General features: G+C 42.8%; 1 protein-coding gene across 2 annotated transcripts in view; it reads left to right on the top strand.

The window, feature by feature from the left end:
• Positions 1-20154, top strand: part of MAML3 (mastermind like transcriptional coactivator 3) — a 379736-nt gene that overhangs the window by 225115 nt on the left and 134467 nt on the right. For both annotated transcript variants that reach the window (XM_070415205.1, XM_070415204.1), the window contains exon 2: positions 1424-2941. In XM_070415205.1, coding sequence (XP_070271306.1) covers positions 1424-2941 — 1518 coding nt within the window. The remainder of the gene's footprint in view (positions 1-1423; positions 2942-20154) is intronic.

Raw genomic sequence — 20154 nt, 5'->3', positions numbered from 1 at the left:
ATGTCCGAAGTCCTGGAAGCAGAGCAAAGCTTGGCGCACTTAAGAAACTGAAGTTTCAGGAGAATTTATAGAAAATGTCCGGCAGGGGATGGGGAGGTGATGCTAAGCTGAGAAGGAAGAAGATGAGCCTGGAATGATGACCAAAAGAGCCAGGTGAAGTAGGTTCAGTTTGTGTTTTAATCTAAAGACAGTGGAAATCACTACAAGGTTATAAGCAAGAAGGGCGATATGTTTTGTTTTGTTTTGTTTTGTTTTGTTTGTTGTTTTTTCTTTTTTGGTTTTGTTGAAAAATGTGGCAGTGCAGTGAATAAATTGATAGAAAGCAAAGCAATGCATAAAAGAATAAGTGAAGGAGTAAATGGATAGATGAACGAAGCCAAGACATGGAGATCAGTTAGGAGACTGTTGTAACAGTCTAGCAAGAGATAATGGTATCCTGGCCAAGGATAGTAGCAGTGAGGTTGGAGGTGAGTCGGTATATTAGAGTAATAGTTTGGATGCAGAATCCATAGGACCTGGTCATTGGTGATGTGAGGTGTTTCAAGAAGAATGCTCACGTTTCTGATTTGGGTAACTGGGTAGTACTGAGATAGGAACATGGGTGAGGGCCAGGTTTGAGTAGGAAAAGATAATCAGCTCAGTGTTGAGACATGTTGAGTTGTAGATGCCCAAGAAACATCTGGTAAGAAAGCATTGGAGTTAGTGGAGCTCAGCAGAGAAGGGAGGGCTGGGTATGTTGTTATGGGGTCACTAGCCTAGAGAAGTTAGTTGAAGCTGTTGTGATGGGTGCAATCATCTAGGCTAGGGTGTAGAATGGATAGGGGGAAAAAAGCTTAAGATCAAACAATGAAGAATTCTATCATTTAAGGGAAAGAAAGAAGAATACATAGGGAGCTGAGGACGAGCAGGTGGTGAGACAGGAGGAAATCCAAGAAAGCATGAGAGCATGGAAACCAAAGGAGGCATGCCCTTAGGCAGAGTGGGCTACTGCACCACCAGGTGCTGGGAGGTCTTGTAAAATAAGAACTCAGACGAAGTTTGGGGTTATGTTAACCGTTCATCTTCATTTCTACACTCTTTAGTAAATGTGTTAAATTTTCTCTTCTTAGAGGCTTCTTATTGTTCTTTAAAAATATTGTTTATTTAATTCCTTAATGTTCTCAATGAAGAGATGACACAAATTTAAGATAAGTGTTAATATCTTCCTCAAGTATAGTACATTTTGGTCCAAGTGTCACAGTTAGCATCCAGTTGAAAATAGTAATAGATGATTCTCACTCTCCAATCTTTAGTTTGTTTTCTGTCTCTTAGCTTTGTGGGCTCTGCATCTTAGAAGTTAGTGGACAGCAATACATTTCACCACACTGAAAGAGTAAACAATGAGCTGGAGATTTAATCATTCTCTTTCCTATTTCTTTTCCAGCTCCAAGAGACTGTGAAAAGGAAGTTGGAAGGAGCCCGATCACCACTTAATGGAGACCAGCAGAATGGTGCTTGCGATGGGAGTTTTTCTCCAACCAGCAAGCGAATACGAAAGGACATTCCCACCGGGATGGAAGCCATCAACAGTTTGCCCAACAACATGCCACTGCCTTCAGCTTCTCCTCTGCACCAACTTGACCTGAAGCCTTCTTTGCCCTTGCAAAATAGCGGGACTCACACTCCTGGGCTCCTAGAAGACCTAAGTAAGAATGGCAGACTCCCGGAGATTAAACTTCAGCCTGTTAATGGTTGTAGTGACCTGGAAGATAGCTTCGCCATCTTGCAGAACAAGGACCTCAAACAAGAACCTCTAGACGACCCTTCCTGCATAGACACATCAGAAACATCTCTTTCAAATCAGAACAAGCTGTTCTCAGATATTAACCTGAATGACCAGGAGTGGCAAGAATTAATCGATGAACTGGCCAACACAGTTCCTGAGGATGATATACAGGACCTGTTCAATGAAGACTTTGAAGAGAAGAAGGAGCCAGAATTCTCACAGCCAGCAACAGAGACCCCTCTCTCCCAGGAAAGTGTGAGCGTGAAGAGCGACCCCTCTCACTCTCCTTTTACACATATCTCCATGGGATCTCCCCAGACAAGGCCTTCTTCTTCCGGTCCTCCCTTTTCCACCGTCTCCACAGCCACCAGTTTACCTTCTGTTGCCAACACTCCTGCAGCTCCGAACCCCACCAGCTCCCCAGCAAACTGTGCGGTCCAGTCCCCGCCAACTCCAAACCCAACCCACACCCCGGGCCAAGCTCCACCTCGGCCTGGCAATGGTTATCTCCTCAATCCGGCAGCAGTGCCGGTAGCTGGCTCGGGGTCAGGCCCAGGGGCTGTGCCCAGCTCTGACATGTCTCCAGCAGAGCAGCTCAAACAGATGGCAGCGCAGCAACAGCAGAGGGCCAAGCTCATGCAGCAGCAGCAGCAGCAGCAGCACCCAAACCAGACTTCCAGCTGGTCCCCGTTAGGGCCTCCATCCAGTCCATACGGCGCAGCTTTCACTGCAGAAAAACCAAATAGCCCCATGATGTACCCCCAAGCCTTTAACAACCAAAACCCCATAGTGCCTCCGATGGCAAACAACCTGCAGAAGACGACAATGAATAACTACCTCCCGCAGAATCACATGAACATGATCAATCAGCAGCCAAATAACTTGGGTACAAACTCCTTAAACAAACAGCACAACATTCTCTCTTATGGCAACACTAAGCCTTTGACCCATTTCAATGCGGACTTGAGTCAGAGAATGACGCCACCCATGGCCAATCCCAACAAAAGCCCCCTGATGCCCTACATCCAGCAGCAGCCGCCGCAGCAGCAGCAGCAGCCGCAGCTCCAGGCTCCCAGGGCACACCTGAGTGAGGACCAGAAACGCATGCTTCTCATGAAGCAGAAAGGAGTGATGAACCAGCCCCTGGCGTACGCGGCACTGCCGTCCCACGGTCAGGTAGGTGGGAAAGTGATGCCCCCCTTGCGCCGTGCTGGTTGTGCATTTCAGACTGTCCACGTGTGATGCTTTGGCACCAGCAGCGTTTAATTGCCTGTGGAAATGCGTCCTACACATCCTCATGGGGTTTTCAGGTTTGGGTTTGGGGTTTTTTCCTTCCTTTTCTCTAAGAGATGGAAAAGGTTAGCCCGATTAACTTGCCTGTAGTTGAATGCCTGGGAATCAAACTTCTTTGATTCCCAGTGGCAGATAAGAAGTGAAAAATTACATAAGGTCCTCACTCTGAGGGAGGCAGTGCTGTAGCGGTCCCAGGGCCAGAGCTGGTCTCCTTATCTCCCGGGTCGTTCAGTCCTACACTCGGCCTTGAGAAGGCCAGAGCCTTTGGGGATCTCTGCAACACTTTGATGAAGCCCTCAACAGCCTTTGCCTAGCTTTCAGAGTTGTGAATCCTGGACATTTGGGTTCTTGATGTTCAAATCTGAGAGAGTTTACTGTATTTTCAGAGTGACCTGCAGGATAGATTTTTGTAGGATTTGTCGCTGAACTAAGGCAATTAGAAGCTGCTTCAAGCTCACCAGTTTATTCAGCTCTAATTCAGGGATATTCAATGGTGCCTGCACCTTAGTATCCAAACAAACTCCTCTCTCCCACTTCCCGGCTTCCTGGTTTGGACAGTAGGGAATAGATCCATGGAAAAATGAGTGTCAGCCAATGGGGAGTGAGTACTCATTGATAAGCATTCACCTCCTCATCCTGACCACTGTGGCAACAGGCAAAGCGCCTTCAGTATACCACTTCCTCTACCTTTAAGGAGAGGAGAGTGGGGAAGTGCATTGTTCTACTGCCCTTCTCCATAAAGGGGTGAGTGAATTCATGAGCCGCCACTGTACTGCTGTTTTGTGCCCTAGTCCTTGCAGGATGCCAACGTTTGCATTGCAGTTGGAGGTTTTGCAGAAAAGTCTTTGCTTTAGGGGCATGTGCATACAGGTTCTAACTAGTGCTCAGATATGTATCCACAGTTGGCTGCATCAGAAGTAATGCAGGCAGCTCTTGCATCACTAGGCAACTGCTTGCATCTTCTATCTCCTGGTGTGACCCCCTCCCGCCTCATATCCACCCAACCCCCCTGAACTTGATGGAGGCCACAGAGCTGGCAGTGGTGCTGGCCTGCAGAGACAGGCCTGAGCTCTGTGGCTTGGTTCCTGTCCTTCACAGCCTTCCAATCCCAAAACCTCACAGTGGTTTCTTGTCTGCACATGCCAGCCGGCTCTAAAGAAATTCTGTCTGGAGAAATAAAAATGTAGCTTGGTTTACATCAACTGCAATGAGTTGCGGGTAGGAAAGAATCATTGATATGTGAACTTTTATGTATTATTTTGGTATATAAATATATATATATATATATACACACACACACACACACACACACACACACCATTGGAAAGGTGTGACATTTTATACACTTCAGAATTAAGTTCTGAAGCAGGCAAAAATATAGGCAGTTCACAGGGATGTTTGTTGTAGCCCATGCGTATCCGAGGTTTATGAGATCACAAGCTGTCAGAATGGTCTCATCTTCATCTTAATGCAAATTGTGCCTCTACATCTGCCAGCTACAGTAAAATATCTCCTCTGAGCCAGACCAAAGATGATTAATCCTAATTCCCAGGCTCTGCAGACATGTGAGTGCAGTGTGAGCCCATCCTCACCACCACCACCACCACCACCACCCCCTCACCCCCCCAACTGAATGTCTTGAAATTTGCTAACTTGGGATGAAGTTTTTGTCTTTGCTGGGACATGAATTTTAAAGGTGCTTATTTCAGGTCCTTATGCTTGCCTCACTATGAGTAACTGAGGCCTTAAGCTACAGAGCTCATGTTTGGAAAGAGCTCAATCAGGTGAAGAAATGAAGGTGATGGTTTTCTGGACTAAATCTATGGGCTTGTCCTCTGGTCCTTCCATCTCACGAGGTACTTTCAGGGTGGACAGGATCTGCGTTCTTGAGGCCTCATTAGAATAATCACTTCTTAACCTCATACAGAGCCATCAAGCAAAAGTAGGCTTTTTAATGAAATATTAACTCACCACTGTTTGAAACAAGCTTCAAAATACACATATAAACATGTGAATATCCTTCTGCAAACATACCAGTTATTTCATGCTTTTATCTGATTGTGGAGCAGTATTTACATAGCTCTCAGAATCGTTAATTTGCACTCTATGCGAGTACATGGCACAAAGACGTGCACGCATTACAGGCAAGACATAAAATGTAATTATACATAGGTGTAGTTCAAATTTGTTTTCTGCTGTTGCTAGTGAAAATTCACTTTATTCTTTGTTTTGGCCACAAGGACCATGAGCAACACTTAGTTGTAATGAATGACTTGAGCACCAAAGCCAATAACACTAGAACATTGATTTCAACATAATTATCTTATAAAGATGTTTACTTATTTGGGACATTTGCAGAAAATGCAATTCCTCTCAGAAATGAACAGAAATTCACTCAGTTCCTAGACATTTCAAAAAAGATGGAACCAAAACTAGAAAGCACCCAAAAACAACTTTTTTCAAAATTGAGCAAAGACTTATGTACAAAGATTATGTGCTAAGAGTGTTAATTACAATAGTGGAAAATTGTGACCAAAATAAGAATTTTGGAAAAATAATGGACATGAAAACCATGATATTGAGTGATTATCATGTAGAAATGCTCATAGGAAAAGTGAAGCAGATCGATCATACAGTAGCTTGTATGTTGCAATCCAGATTGTGTTTTTAATACATATAGAAAAATACTGAATAGCTAAAATATTAAGAATGGTATATTTGGTTGGTAAAATTATGAGTGATTACTGTTTTCCCTCCATAATTTACCAAGTTTTCTGTCATACATGTATGTTAATTCTACCATCAGGAAAGATAGTTTTTAAGGAAGGGAAATCCCCTATTTTAAAAAAAACTTATACTATGCTAATTATTTTTTTAAACTTTCTTATTTTCCCAATTTGCCAGTTGGAGTGAGATGGGGCCATTATTTTCTACTCGTTTGCATATAGTATTAGTTATGGATCCCTGCTTTAGCAGATAGATAGTTCCAAACCCTTCTCCTCATTCACTCTCCTATTCTTTCCTCTCTTCACCTTCTCTTCTCACTCCTATCACCTGCTCTGAATTCTTATAAAATCTCAGCTAAGATAGCGACAATGAAAGTATCAGTGAAACTGCCACTATTATGAAATTTCAAGTCTTCTCTGGGTTATGTTCTCATATTAATTCTTTGATGATTTCTCCTTTCCCTTTTTCTCGTATTATACTTTCTGGGCTGCTCTCTAATTTTTAAAATATGTGATTCTGTGATGAAATAACCATATCTTACTTTGGCCAAGTCTATCTGTTACTTTTTCCTAATTTTTTTGTTTCTCTAGAACAGCCTCTCTTCTCTCTCTCTCTCTCTCTCTCTCCTGTTTTTACAACATTTTGCATAGTACCTGACACTGCATCTTAAACATAAGGATGATAATAAATAATTACACATGGTGATTATCGGTGTTCGGAACCAATGTTTGCAGTGGAGTCTCAGCTCCAGTGGAGAGAGCATTAGCACAAATAACACAGAGCTGCTTTTGAGATCAAACAGAAGAACTGGAAAGGCAAGTCTGAAAGGGATCCTTTGATAGCAGGTGGTAATCTTGAACCAGTGGAACAACAGTGAGATTGCGGGAAAGGCAAACTCGGTCTCTGTGTCTGACAAACAGAAACAGTGGAGCAACTCTGAAAGGAGGGGTCAGGCGAGTTACAGGCACCCAGAGCCCAGGAAGACCTTTCACACGGAACAGCGGAAAGGGAGTCATTTCCAAGGTGTGATGTTCATTTTTAGTAGTTGCCATCAGAGGACTAGAGAATAGGATGACTATGCTTCTTTATTAATACTTTGCATGCTGTTTGCAGTATATGACTGTGTATATCAGAATGAGTACATGTGTTCTCATGTTTTATAGAAAGTTTTTACTTTTCCATTTTATTTGACCAAAATATGTTGGGCACCATGTGAGGTGTCTTCATTGTAAGATTTTTAACCATAAAATCTCCAAAAAAGATCAGAGCTCCAGTATTAACAGCCATCATAGGAATCCCTTTGAAGATACATTGTCCTTAACTTTAACAACTTGGAGTCCTTTTTTTCGTTTCCTTAGTGTGTGTGTGTGTGTGTGTGTGTGTGTGATTATTTTATCCAAATAACATATGACATAGCTCAGAAAGTCAAATAGGCCAGAAGGCTTGTAATGAGGACGAGCAGCTTCATCCACTTCATTCTTTATTTCTGCTTCCCAAGGTGACCACTTCAATTCATTAAGTCGTTTTCTCTCATTTATTCCATAGACTGCTGTTTCTCAATATGTCAGTTACTTGATTCTATAAAAGATGAAGCTTCAGCTCACTTATACTACCTCCTCATGAACACAACCCCCTCCACACACAGAATCTCTTTTTTTTCTTTGCCCCATACTCTCAGTGTAGCTAGATATAGTACAAATTATGATTTTCAAAGTCTTCCATATTTACATGGAATTTTTGCATAGTACCTCGCAGTTTAGCTGTGTAGCATATTATGGTTATATTTACCTTCTAGTATGACTTTTTGTTTTCCCTGGAATTAATAACTGCCTCTTTTTTTAAATTGGTGTTATTTCTGCACTTATCCTCAATCTATCCTCAAACTTTTCTGACTGTAAAACTTTCAATGGGAAATGGGATCAAGCACATCAGATCATCTATTTTTCTTGCATTTTCTTTTCTTTTTTCTTTCTCTCCTTCCCTGTCTCCCTCTCTCTCCCCCACCATTTTTCTCTCTCTTTCTTTTTCAATCTCTCCCCCTTCTCTCTTTCGTCCCCTCCTTAATCTCTTTCTCCCTCCCTCTCCCTTTCTCTCTTCTCCCTCCATATTTCTTGCTCTCTCTCTCTCTCTCTCTCTCTCCTCTCTTCCTCCCTCCCCCTCTCCTTCAGTGTCAGTCCTGAAGGCTTACACTCTTGCTCCACTCTTCTCTCCTACAGTTCTCTGGCTCTGCTGCTTAAATGCCTTTCTTCATGGTCCTGTGGCTTCATAATACCCCGTGACATTCGGACCCCCCACTCTATGGGTGGGACCTGTTTTTTCACTCTGGGAGCTTTTCAGATCTTCTCTCTTGTCCCTGAAATTTGTGATGATCTGTTCCTTCACTCACTATGTCTGGCTCTATGAACTTTTACCCAAAAACCTGGAAACATATATCCTTAAAATTTGGGATATGTTCTTGTGTTTTAATCATTCTTTTCCCTTTCTCTTTATTAACTTTCTGGAACTTTTATTTATCATGTATTGGACCTCCCAATTGTTCTCTAATTTTCATATCTTTTCAACTTTCTATATTTTTATCCTTTCTTCCACTTCCTGTGAGATGGCCTCAGCCTTATCCTCCATCTCTAAAATTAAACATTTCATTTTATTTATCATACTTAAAATTTCCAAAGCCTCCTTCTTGTTCTCTGAGGTAGCCTTTTTGATCTAAGGATATTAATTATCATTTTTAGATTAAGTTTTCTTGTGTCCCCCTCCATTACCTGGTTCTCCCAAGCACCTTTTTCATATGCTCATTTTATTTTATTTTTTCTTTCATGTTAGAAGCTTTTCTCAAATGTCTGTTTATTTTATTTTTAAACATGTTTTAATTGATTTTTAGAGAGAGAGGAGGAGAGAAGGAGAAAGAGATAGAAACATGGATGAGAGAGAAACATCGATCAGCTGCCTTCTACACTCCCCCTACTGGGGATCAAGCCCACATCCCAGGCATGTGCTGTGACTGGGAATCTAACCAGTGAACTCTTGGTGCATGGATTGATGCTCAACCACTGAGCCACATTGGCTGGGCTGTTTAGTTTATTTTAAGAGTGAGGCAAAATAAAGCTTAGTAGTTGCTCTCTGTCCTTCCACAAGGCTTGTCAACTGTTGGCTTTGCTCTAGGGGGGTTGGGCTAGAACCCAGCCATCTCACTGGGTCAATGTCTGTAGACTTTTACCCCAAAGACCAGACAGAAAAGACTCCATCCATCTCATTACTGAGAGTTGTAAATGTGGAGGCTGGCTTTCTGGAGCTGAGCAGAGGAATGGAGTTAGTAGGTGATGGTGTTAGTGAAGGATGTCTCACTAAATAAAGGCAATGTAGACTTTCACTTAATCTCCCTGTGTTTGCATGGCTCCTTGCCCACCTCAGCTAGGGCTGGGATGCAGGATTCCAGAGCTTTGTGGCTTAGTCTCTCCAGAAAGTCATACACTTTCCTTCTTCCAGTCTGGGAGGATGTCTGGTCCACCTCTTCATTAAACAGGACTTCAGCCAATTCTCCTTCAGTGTGCACCCGCCTCTGGCCTCCGGAGGTGCTTCTGGGTCCTGAGATGTTGGAGTATTCTTCAGCTTGAGCCATCTTGCTTTATTTTGGGCTTCCCCTACCGCAGGGTCAGATTTAGCTTTCTCTGAGCTTCCAAGTCATTTGCCACTAAGCCACCTGATTTTCAACTTCCAAAATTGGTTGCCATCCCTCGATTGCTATTTCCATCTTCCATCCTCTTTGTTCTTGAATGTTTGTATCGTTGTTATTCCTTTATTGTCATTGTACCAGGGCATTGCAGAAAGCTAAGGTAAAGGTGGGTGTTTGATCCACTAGTGGTTCTCAACCTTCCTAATGCCGTGACCCTTTAATACAGTTCCTCATGTTGTGGTGACCCCCAACCATAAAATTATTTTCGTTGCTACTTCATAACTGTAATTTTGCTACTGTTATGAATCGTAATGTAAATATCTGATATGCAGGATGTATTTTCATTGTTTGCGACCCACAGGTTGAGAACCGCTGCTAGAGGCTCCTTTGGTGACTTTCAGCATCTATCTGCATATCAAATATTATCCAATATTGAAATTTATGTTTTACAGCAAATTTCACACTATTGCTTCTAACCTGTTGGCCTCTGTTAGAGCTGGCTTCATAAAACCTAAAGTGCTGTCTTAACATAAAATTTACATGTGCCAAACACGTGCTCTAAAGGACAGCAGTGTCAACATGATCAGCATGCGGTGTCAGAATAAGGTCTTGTAGTTATAACCACTGAGAAGTTTTTAGAATCTTGAAAATATTGACTTACTTCAAGGACTATAAAAACAATTTAGGTTCCCTGACCCTGACTAAGCCAATAGTATCTGGCAACTCAGATGCAAAGTAAAATATTGACAGAACACTCATCACGGCCTGAACCCAGGGCCACCCAGCTGAGGGGAGAGCATGGGCAGCACCGCTTTAAAAATGCAGATAACGAGTGAAATGTTCTGTTGGTTGGTATAACGGTCATTCCCATACACATCCTGGCATATTTTGAAAATCCTGTCAGAGTCGTGGAATTATGAGGCTAAGTATAAACAGCAAAAAAGGACAAGTTCTGGGAAAGGAATTCATTTTATAACAGCATTGGGGAAGAAAGAGGTTTTAATTAGCCCCCTATGAGAATACTCTTTAAAGGTTTTGTGCACCAAGAGAGAGCTTACAACCCATCAAACAGTGTTTCTGAAACTTGCGGGCCTAGGAATCACCTGGGGAAATTGTTTAAGATGCAGGTAATCAGATTCTACTGCCGAAGGTTCAGAATCTGGAGCGGTGCCTGGGAATATGCATTTTAACAAGCAGTTCACCACCACTGTAACTGACATTTTAATTAAAGCAGCCTGTGTTTATTTCAATACTCAATATTTACAGCTGCTTAAAGATGGCAGTTATTGTATGTGGAACTATAAATTCTGTGAGGTCTAAGACTTGAATTATTTCAAGTAAGATGGGAAATTGTGGTTACTTTGTTTAATGGATTTCTTTTTTTATTAGGTTAGAGTAAAATTTTGTTAATTTATTTTTTTATTTTTTTATTATAGTTGACATTCACTATTATTCTGTATTAGTTTCAGATGTTACAGCAAAGTGGTTAGAAAATCATGTATTTTACCAAATGATCCCCCCATTGCTTCAAGTACCCACCTGGCCCCACACAATATTATTGACTATGTTCCCTATGATGTAATCTACATCTCTGTGGCTATTCTGTAACTACCAATTTGCACTACTCAATCTCTTCATCTTTTCCACCTAGCCCCCGAACCCTCTTCTCCTCGGTCACTGTCAGTCTGTTCTCTGTATCTGTGAATCTATATTTATTTGTTTGTTTTGTTCATTAGATTCCACATATAAGTGAAATCATACGGTATTTGTCCTTCTCTGTCTGATTTATTTCACTTAGCATAATAATCTCTAGGTTCACCCAGACTGATGCAAAAGGTAAGATTTTATTCTTTTTTACAGCTGAGTAGTATTCCATGGTGTATATATATCACATGTTTTAATCCAATCATCCACTGATGGGCAATTGTGTTGCTTTTATATCTTGACTACTGTAAATAACACTGCGATGAACATAGGGTTGAGGATCCTAGCTATGTTTTGTAAACCATAGAATCACTCCCGTTGATTTTCTCAATAGGACAAAGCAGTCCATCCTCTCCTACCCTGGTGGAGGGTGAATTTGCCTTTGTCTCCAAGAGAGGACTGGTTATTCATTGCTCTGTATCAGGACCTACTGAGGGCACAGCTTTGTGTGTGTCGAGCTTCTCTTCTCAGACCTATAGGAAGAGAGACTGCCCTGGAATAGAAAGTATGCACATTAAAGGAAGCACGAGGCTTCCTTAGGACATCTTTGGGACAGCCTCCTCAGGGCAAGGCTGCTCGCAGGCACAGCGGTAGGGCCACAACTTGGTGTCCTGTGTTCTGACACTGTTCTGTGTCGAGGATGGCATCCAGGCACCTTTCCCAGATGCCTCTGGGCATTGAGGAGGTGTTGCCTCGCCCAAATTCCCAATTTTATTCTACTTCTTGAGTCATAGATTCCCTTGCATCCAATGTCATCAGACCCAGTACATAAAGAATCAAAATATCGCCATAGGCGGTGTGTCTCAGTTGGTTGGGCGTTATCTTGTACCTGGAAAGGTTGCCAGTTCGATTCCTGGTCAGGGTACATGCCTGGCTGCAGCTCGATCCATGGTGGGGGGCATGCAGGAGGCAGCAGATCGATGTTCTGCTCTCACATCGATGTTTCTCTTTCTCCCTATACCTTCCTCTCTCTCTAAAAATCAAGGCAAGTATTTTTTTTAAAGAATCAAAATACCTTTCACATTACATTTCCAATACATCATTGTGATACATGAAATCATGCAGTTTACCTATACGTTTTTATTTACTGAGCAGTAAATATTGACCCCCAAATCGTATATAGTCTGGTAATTCCCATGTAGTACTACTGTGATTCCCTAGAAGAGGTTTTAAAAGCATAGCTGCATTCTCTCATTGCTTTTGCATCTGAGATGTTTGGAAGCCCGTGTGGGCTATTTTCCTGCATTGGGCTCTAGCCAGTTCATACAAAGGACCTTCTAATCGGCTTGTTAGGCCAGGAGCACTTCCAGTGCTAAGCTGAAGTTCGTCAAGGATGCAAGGAGAAAGGTCATTTCTGAGTGTAGACTTGGTCCATCTCAGGCCACCACTAGGCTTTTTGGTGCCTTGGTGAGGATTACAGGAAAGGCATTTCCTCTGAGCAGATGGATGGGAGTGGCTGCCCCATGGGCACCCCAGGTGGGCCAGCAACCCCCCTGGCACCCTCTGCTGGACACTGTCGTGCTAGCCACAAATTGCACAGCCGTAGGTGGGGTGCACCTGCCCATTCACTAAAAGCCACTAAACACAGAGCAGAGCGTCAGCTTCTCAGGTCAGTGCAACAAGAACCCGAGTTACATGGGCCACTCGGTGCTGCAGCCAGTCAGATACTGCGGTGTGAACCTGGCCGGCTGACGGGTGACTGCAGGCGCTGAGATGTGAGGTGGCTCACGTCTGACTGTCGAGCAGCCTTCATGGTGCATATGCTCATCTCAGTATTGCCTGTCAGTAGGATTTTCATTCATGTGGCAGAACAGCCCAGAGAAAAGACCTGGAAAATTGCAGGGCCTTTGCGTCCCCCTCAGAGCCCGGACTGGTGTAGCAGCACCGTCCAATAGAAATACCAAGCAGACCAGGGAATTTTTAAATTTCCACTGGACACATAACAAAGGGCAAAGAAGGAACAGGTGAAATCAGTTTTAATATATTTTATACTTAACCCAATATATTAAAATACTATTGTGTCCATATATAATCAATATAAAAAGGTTTCATGAGATATCCTAACCTTCTTTCTCCATATCAAGTCTTTGAAATCTGGCGGGTCTGTTACACTTACAGCACAGATCAATCAGACCAGTCACATTTCAAGGGCTCCGTCGTCATGGGGCAGGTCTACAGCAACAAAAATAATCTGCTCTGTGATCAGAAAGGCGATAGGCAGGACCAGAGGCTATTTCAGAGCTGCTGGCTCTCTATGGCACCTTTCAAAAGCTAGACGACCCTAAACTGCACAGAATAGATTAGTGCTTCCCATTGCCCTGCGCCCGGCCAGGGGCCCTCTTCAGAGTGGCCCTGAGCCCTTCCCTCTGGACGGCCGCACGCAGCAGGTTTGTGCCCTGCCCGGTAGAATCCACCTGCTCTGCGGGGCCCACTGCCATGTGTGTGTCAGGCGGCTGTTTCTCAGGAGGAGGATGTGGCCCTTAGTCATGCATGTCCGACCAGGATGTATAGCATATGTGAGCAGCCGTGGGGACATACACTCATCCTGTGGCAGGTCGGGAGCCCCTGACCCCCTATTAGCATGTCAGTGAGGGCGGCTGGTGCTCTGGGCTTGTTTTCTAGGGTTTTGATGAGCTTCATTAATTATGTTGGGGCAGGGGGGGGGATGTGCAGCTAGAGAAGAACCCACTTAGCTCCATGTGACTATTAATAATTGGACAGTTGGCAGTGTGTTAAATCGGTGGCCTAGTGAGAGGAACGCGTGAATAAACATGATGCCCCAAAACACCAACGGGCACAGCCCTCGTGGCTTCGGCAGGATGCTCTCCCTCACTTCACTTTCTGTGGACCTGGGGACGGCCTGGGTGACAGCACTCAGGGAGCCACCCTGGTGGGAGGTGGCAGAGTGCAGGGGTCGCCAGCTGACTCTGAAGCTAGGACAAATCCTGCTTCACTGCTTCGTTACCTGCGGGACCTCGGGCAGCTTACACGACCTCTCAGAACTTTAGGTTTTTCATCTAGAAAATGGGGATAATAATAACAGGTTAATTATGATGGCACTGTGCCATAATTTATGTAAAGCATTTAGCATAGTATCAGACCCACAGTATGTACTATATATATTTTTAAAATTCAAAATATTAATCATATCATGTACTATTCACACCTTTTTAATCCTCTAGGCAAGTATAACTATGCTTCAGTTTTCCTCTAAAGCCAACTATATTCATTCACTCATCCAACAGACATTTATTATGTACCTGAAATATCTAGATCTTGGACATACAAATATGCAGAGGTTCTGGAAGGAATACATTATCATATACATGTGAAATTACGTGGACAGGGACCGCAAACAAAATGATAGAAGTATATTAATGTTGAAATGACGATAGAGTTTTCTTTCACCTGAGCTATCACCATATTGTTCCTCTTACATTTATACCTATTTAAAATAAAAATCACTCATTTGTCATATTTTAATATAAAATATAAAAATGCCACATTTTTTGTTCATTTGCATTAAATGATCTTAAATGAGGAAAACACCTCCAGGAAAAATCTATCCATGTCCCCAAGTTTTACCCCAGAGGTCTCTTAGACCCCTAGAGGCCTTTATTATTATGAGAAAAATCATTTGTCTTTGTCTTTGTTAATCAGAAGCTAAAAATGAAGGTGGGATTTAATTCCACTGAACACTTATAACATCTAACCTTTTTCTATATTAGAAACAGGTAAACAAATATTCACCAAAATAATGAAAACTATTATTACTTCTAAATAGATTAAAACAGGCATTTTAGTCAGACTTTTAAAACTTAACTCCAAAATAAACAAGAGTTCATTTGGAAAATTTATTGTATGCGTTGTCTATTGCTAGGTAACAAATCACTCCACAAACGTAGCAATAAAACAAGCCTTTATTGCCCCACACGGTTCTGAGCAGTCCCGGAGCAGCTTGCTGGGTAGCTGTGGCTCAGGGTCTCCCATGTGGTTAAGGTCAGGTTGCCAGCTGGGCAGTCAGGTTGCATCATCTGAAGGCCCGACTGGGGCGGGAGACTGCATTCCAGGGGCTCCCACCGTGGCTGCTGACTGGAGGCCCCAGTTCCTTGCCACGTGGATCTCTCCAGGGGGCTGCTTGAGTGTTCTCATAACGTGGCAGCTGGCTTCCCCAGACCAAATGATGCAAGAGAGAACAAGGAGGAAACCACCCTGTCTTTTTAGACATGGTATTGAAGTCACACACCTTTGCATTTTCATTATTTTTTCATTTGAAGCAAAACATTAAGTCCAGTCACGCTCTAGGGAAGGAGGAGCATGTCTACTCTCTGAAGGGAGTGTCAAGAATTTGTGGACCTATTTGTGGACAGCATAATTACCATGAAAGGCTATTGACATTTCCTAAAGTGCTTAAGTGGCACTGGCACAGAGGAGCTTAGCAGGGCAAGGCCTGAGCTGGCAAAGATGAGCCGCCCCATCTGGGGGACATGTGCATTGGGATGGTGCACCCCCCAGGGGGATGGGGAGGGGCAGGGAGGAGGACATACACTCCAAAGGCACCAGAAATGTCTTTCCTTTTACTTTGCAGCCCCAGCCTGATATCAAAGCTATGCCTTCTGGCAGAGAATTAATGGAGAATTCCGTGGTCAAATGTGAAGAAGCCTTGGCTTTCATTCAAAATAGAAAGTAAATTTTAGAGGATCGAGCATCTGAACTATTGTCTTGTTTACACTAAACCCAGCCTTTTTAGTTACACGGATTTTCCACTTCTGCTTTAAGAATTCCTTCCCTCCCCTTTGCACGTTATGGCACTTAGTGTTTCTAGACCACGGTTTCTGTCCTTGCCCTCGTCCCCTGTGCTGTCTTTCCTATGGAAGCATTTCCCCCAGCAGGACTGCATGCTTGAGGCTGCCATGCGCTCAGCGGCACCTGGGTTCTCCCCCCATATCTTCCAGTTCTTCCGTTTTCCGTCTCACAACCTGGACGCTGCCGTCAGCCACATTGACTTCCTCTTATTAAATATTTCAGAGGCTGGAGCCCTCTGTGCCCCATGCTGTCCACTTAGTCATCTCTCTCCACATTTGTATTATTCCCAGCAAGATGCACGCACGCAAATCCTTTAAGTCCTCCGGGCCTTTCTTTCCATTTCCCCTTCAGCTATGAATCACCTAGCAACATTTATTGAGGACCAAGTGCACAGGAAGCTGTATTCCTGTTACGGTGAGCATCACAAAGACGTAAAAGGCATGGTCCCTGCCCTTGTGAAGTGTATCCTCTGGTAAAAGCTAAATTTAAAAAGAAATTTTTAAAAATAATAACAGCACATAGATTCCTACTTATATTCAATAGCATAACAGGTTGTCCAGGTTCATTTCGTGAAAATCATTTCTTGATGTTGGCTTCCTAGTATTATAAACGTGTCTCACCAATCTAGTGAAAACTCAAATGTGCTTGGAATCAAAATAAAGGAAGCATTTATTAATAAGCTGAAAAAAAAATACATCCTATTAATATAAGTAATTAGCTACAACTGGTCACTGAAGTATAAACAGAAGGGTAACTTAGTGTTTTCGTTTTTCTTCTTTCTTAAAAGACATCAGCTCCATGCTTTGGCTTGCTCTACTTTTAATGGATTATGGTTCAGAAAGGGCAGGGGGACTGTGGGGCTGTGAAGAGTTGATAAAGAATAAGAAGTGCAAGCTGAGGAGGAGCACAAGATGAGGCCTTGGGAGGAGCCTGAAGGCCACCAGGAGGCTCCGAGGAGCCTGTTATTAAGATGGAACCTTGATGCAAGAAGGAGTGGGTAGTCATTGTCGGCTTCTGAGAAGAGGAGAGTGCTATCTGATCGAAGTGATGGGCTGGAGAGCCGCTAGGACACAGCACACCTGGAACAAGGTACTTCGGGCCTGACTGCTGTGACCCTGGAAACAGATCCACAGAAAGAGGAAGTGGCCTTAGGACAAGTAAGGAAAAGAGAGTCAAATGTGACTCCCAGGCTCTCACTTAAAGAAACTGAGGACAGCCACCAGTTCTAGTAAAGGGAGAGTAGACCAGAGGGAATAGTTTGAACACTATTTGCCTTAATTGTCAGTTGGACATTCAATGAAAGATGTCTTCCAGTGGAAAAGTGAAGGACTAAAGCTATGGGTTTCCGCTTCATCCACATCCATTAAAAAACAAGTGGATGAGCCACTTCTCCAGGGAAATTGTACATGAGGAAAGTTAACTGGCATCTAGCACGAAGTCTGGTGGTTGCTAGAATTAATGGCTGGGGAAAATGACAGACAGACAGACATGAAATACTTGCACATGTGAGTGTACATGTACATGTGTATTTGTGTATATACACTCATGTATGTATTCGAAAAATATCTGAAAACCCCTTCATCATCATGTTAAGCCCAGTTAGTTTTAACTGCTGGGATTACATATATAATTTTTTCCTCTGTCCTTCTTTCTTTTTTGCTTCTCTGTATTTCCTGATTTTTCCAGTTGAGCATGTATCATAGGGAGTGGTACATGTTTCCTCATAGGGAGAAATCATGTTTAAACCCATGGTACAATGGAAGAGAGAGGAATAGAATTTTTTCAGGGTCAGAATAAGAGGAAACCTTGAAATAATGGTCTCAAGGTGAGGAAACAGAGACCCTAATGGTTATGTGATTTATTACAAGGCTTTTGAAATAAGACTTTGAATTTTCCAAATCTGGGGCTTAAAAATACTGTATATGTCAAGGCGGAGAATGGAGTTTTCCTTCATCGTCTAGAACTTGGATTCATCCAAAGCAATGGTTCTCAACTAGGGATGATTCAGTTCCGCTATCCCCGGGTACACATTTGGCAACATCTGGAGACATGTTTGGTTGTCACCATGGGGGCCAGGGGTTGGGGCAGGGAGGGCTGCTACTGGCATCCAGTGAGTAGAGACTAGAGATGCTGTTGAACATCCTGCAATGCACAAGACAGCCCCACATCAAAGAATTACCCAGGTCACAATGTCAGCAGTGCCCAGGTTGAGAAACCGGTTCCAAGGAAGGTGCGTGTGGTGGCGACCACCCATGGGTTGCTTTGTGCGCCAAACACCTGACATGAATCACTTCATCTCATCTTCAAATGGTCTTGAAACCTGGGCATATAAAGTTAAGTAGCCTGTCCGGGTCACACGGTAAAGCCTGTTTGCATCCAAACCTGAGCTCTTAAACACTATGCAATTCTGCCTCCATGTTGACAGAGTGAAATGGAAACAAGAAAGCCACTTTGGTCTCACTGTTTCTCCCCTTGCCAAGGGACTGGCTCCAGACCACCTTTGCTCTCCTAGATTGTACTAACTGGCAAAACAAATCTTAACACTTTTCTATGTCTCTCCCCCTGCACCTCTCTCCACCCCCATCTTCCAGATAGATGTTTATTTTTCTAATGAGTATTATGTGCTTCTTGTTGGAGTTGGGGGTAAGACATGGTGTTTGGTTGGTCAGGCAAATGCGAGCTGTTGCACGTGAGATCTGCAGGCCTGTTGGGCATGGAGAAGCGATCTGAAAATGTGTACTTTGCGATCTGAGAATTTGTACTTTGGGGCATCATTTTAGCACAGTGGCAAGAAGGCAGGGGTACATCTTCACGTTGTTCTTACCCAGCTTCCTGGGTCTCTTCGCCTTTATCTCTGGATAAAGAATTCTCCGGCATTCTAAATTTACCTCAGCCTCCTTGTCATTTTCACCGAAGGACACTGCATATTAAAAACAAAAACTCTATTGCTTTTAGAAAGCTGACTTCTTGGGTCCTTGAAAACATAGATCAACAACTTGGTTGATCTGAAAGGGCTGTACACTCATATGTCTCTGCTCTGATTGATTGAAAATTGGGATTTTATAAACAAGCAAAACTGAAACAGACTCATAGACATAGAGAGTGGACTGGTGGTTCCCAGAGGGAAGGCAGGTTGGGGACCTGGGTGAAAGAGATGAAGGGATTGAGAAGTACAGATCGGCAGTTACAAAATAGTCATGGGGTTGTAAAGCCCAACGTAGGGAATATTGTCAATAATATTGCAATAACTATGTATAGTGCCAGATGGATACTAGAACTATTAGGGGGAACACTTTGTAAAGTATCTGATTGTCTAACCACTATTTTGTACACCTGAAACTACAACAAAATAATACTGAATGTAAACTGTAATGGAAATTATTTTTAATTTAAGAAAATTGGGATTTTAAAAGAAGTTTGTCTTACACTCATGGAGGAGGAAAATTTGTTCATAACCTTTATCCTGTTTTGATTTTTAGAGAGAAATTTTACAAAGTCTCTATTTCTGCACATCCTTTTTCTTGAAACATGAAGTTATAAAAACAAAATGCTACCATTTTTTTTTTAGTGAATACAATGTTTCAGGCATTGCTCTACACACCCTACCTGCATGTCCTCATTTAATCTTCACAAAGCTTGTCATCAGGTCCTGTTATCTCCATTCATACATGAGAAAACGGAGGCTCAGGAAGGTCAAGTGATTTTTGTCCTAAGGATGCACAGCTAATAAATAGGAGAGCAGAGATTTGAACTCAGATCTCTTTGAATTCAGCGCCCAGGCTTTGCTTAACATCTGTGCAGAAAACTTCCTTCCAGGTTATATATCAAACCTGAATTTCAATACTATTTTCTTTCAAAGAGTTAATAGCACTCTCACATACTAATTTACTCTCCTAACATCAAGCTGAGTAGCTAAGTGGAAAGAATTCAGAATATCAAATGAATCTTGAATGATTCTGTGGCCAGCCTTCCATATATATCCAATATGGATAGTACTGTCTCCGAGTTCCTGCTAAATCTATGGGGAGTAGTACTCCTTGAGCATCAAACAGGGAGTATTACCACAGCCCCACTGAGTGCAGTCACAATTTTCCTAAATAGCCCCAAATGCAATCATGAGCAGAAACAGTCTCCAGAATCTTGGGTTTTTTTAATGCTTGCTTTACACACATTTTCCTATTTCCCA

This window comes from Myotis yumanensis, unplaced genomic scaffold (assembly GCF_028538775.1).
Source record: "Myotis yumanensis isolate MYYU_CA2020_CCGP unplaced genomic scaffold, mMyoYum1.0.hap1 SCAF_5, whole genome shotgun sequence".
Classification (NCBI taxonomy): domain Eukaryota; kingdom Metazoa; phylum Chordata; class Mammalia; order Chiroptera; family Vespertilionidae; genus Myotis; species Myotis yumanensis.
Note: the sequence above shows the minus strand (reverse complement) of the source record. Positions and strands in the feature narration are given on the sequence as shown.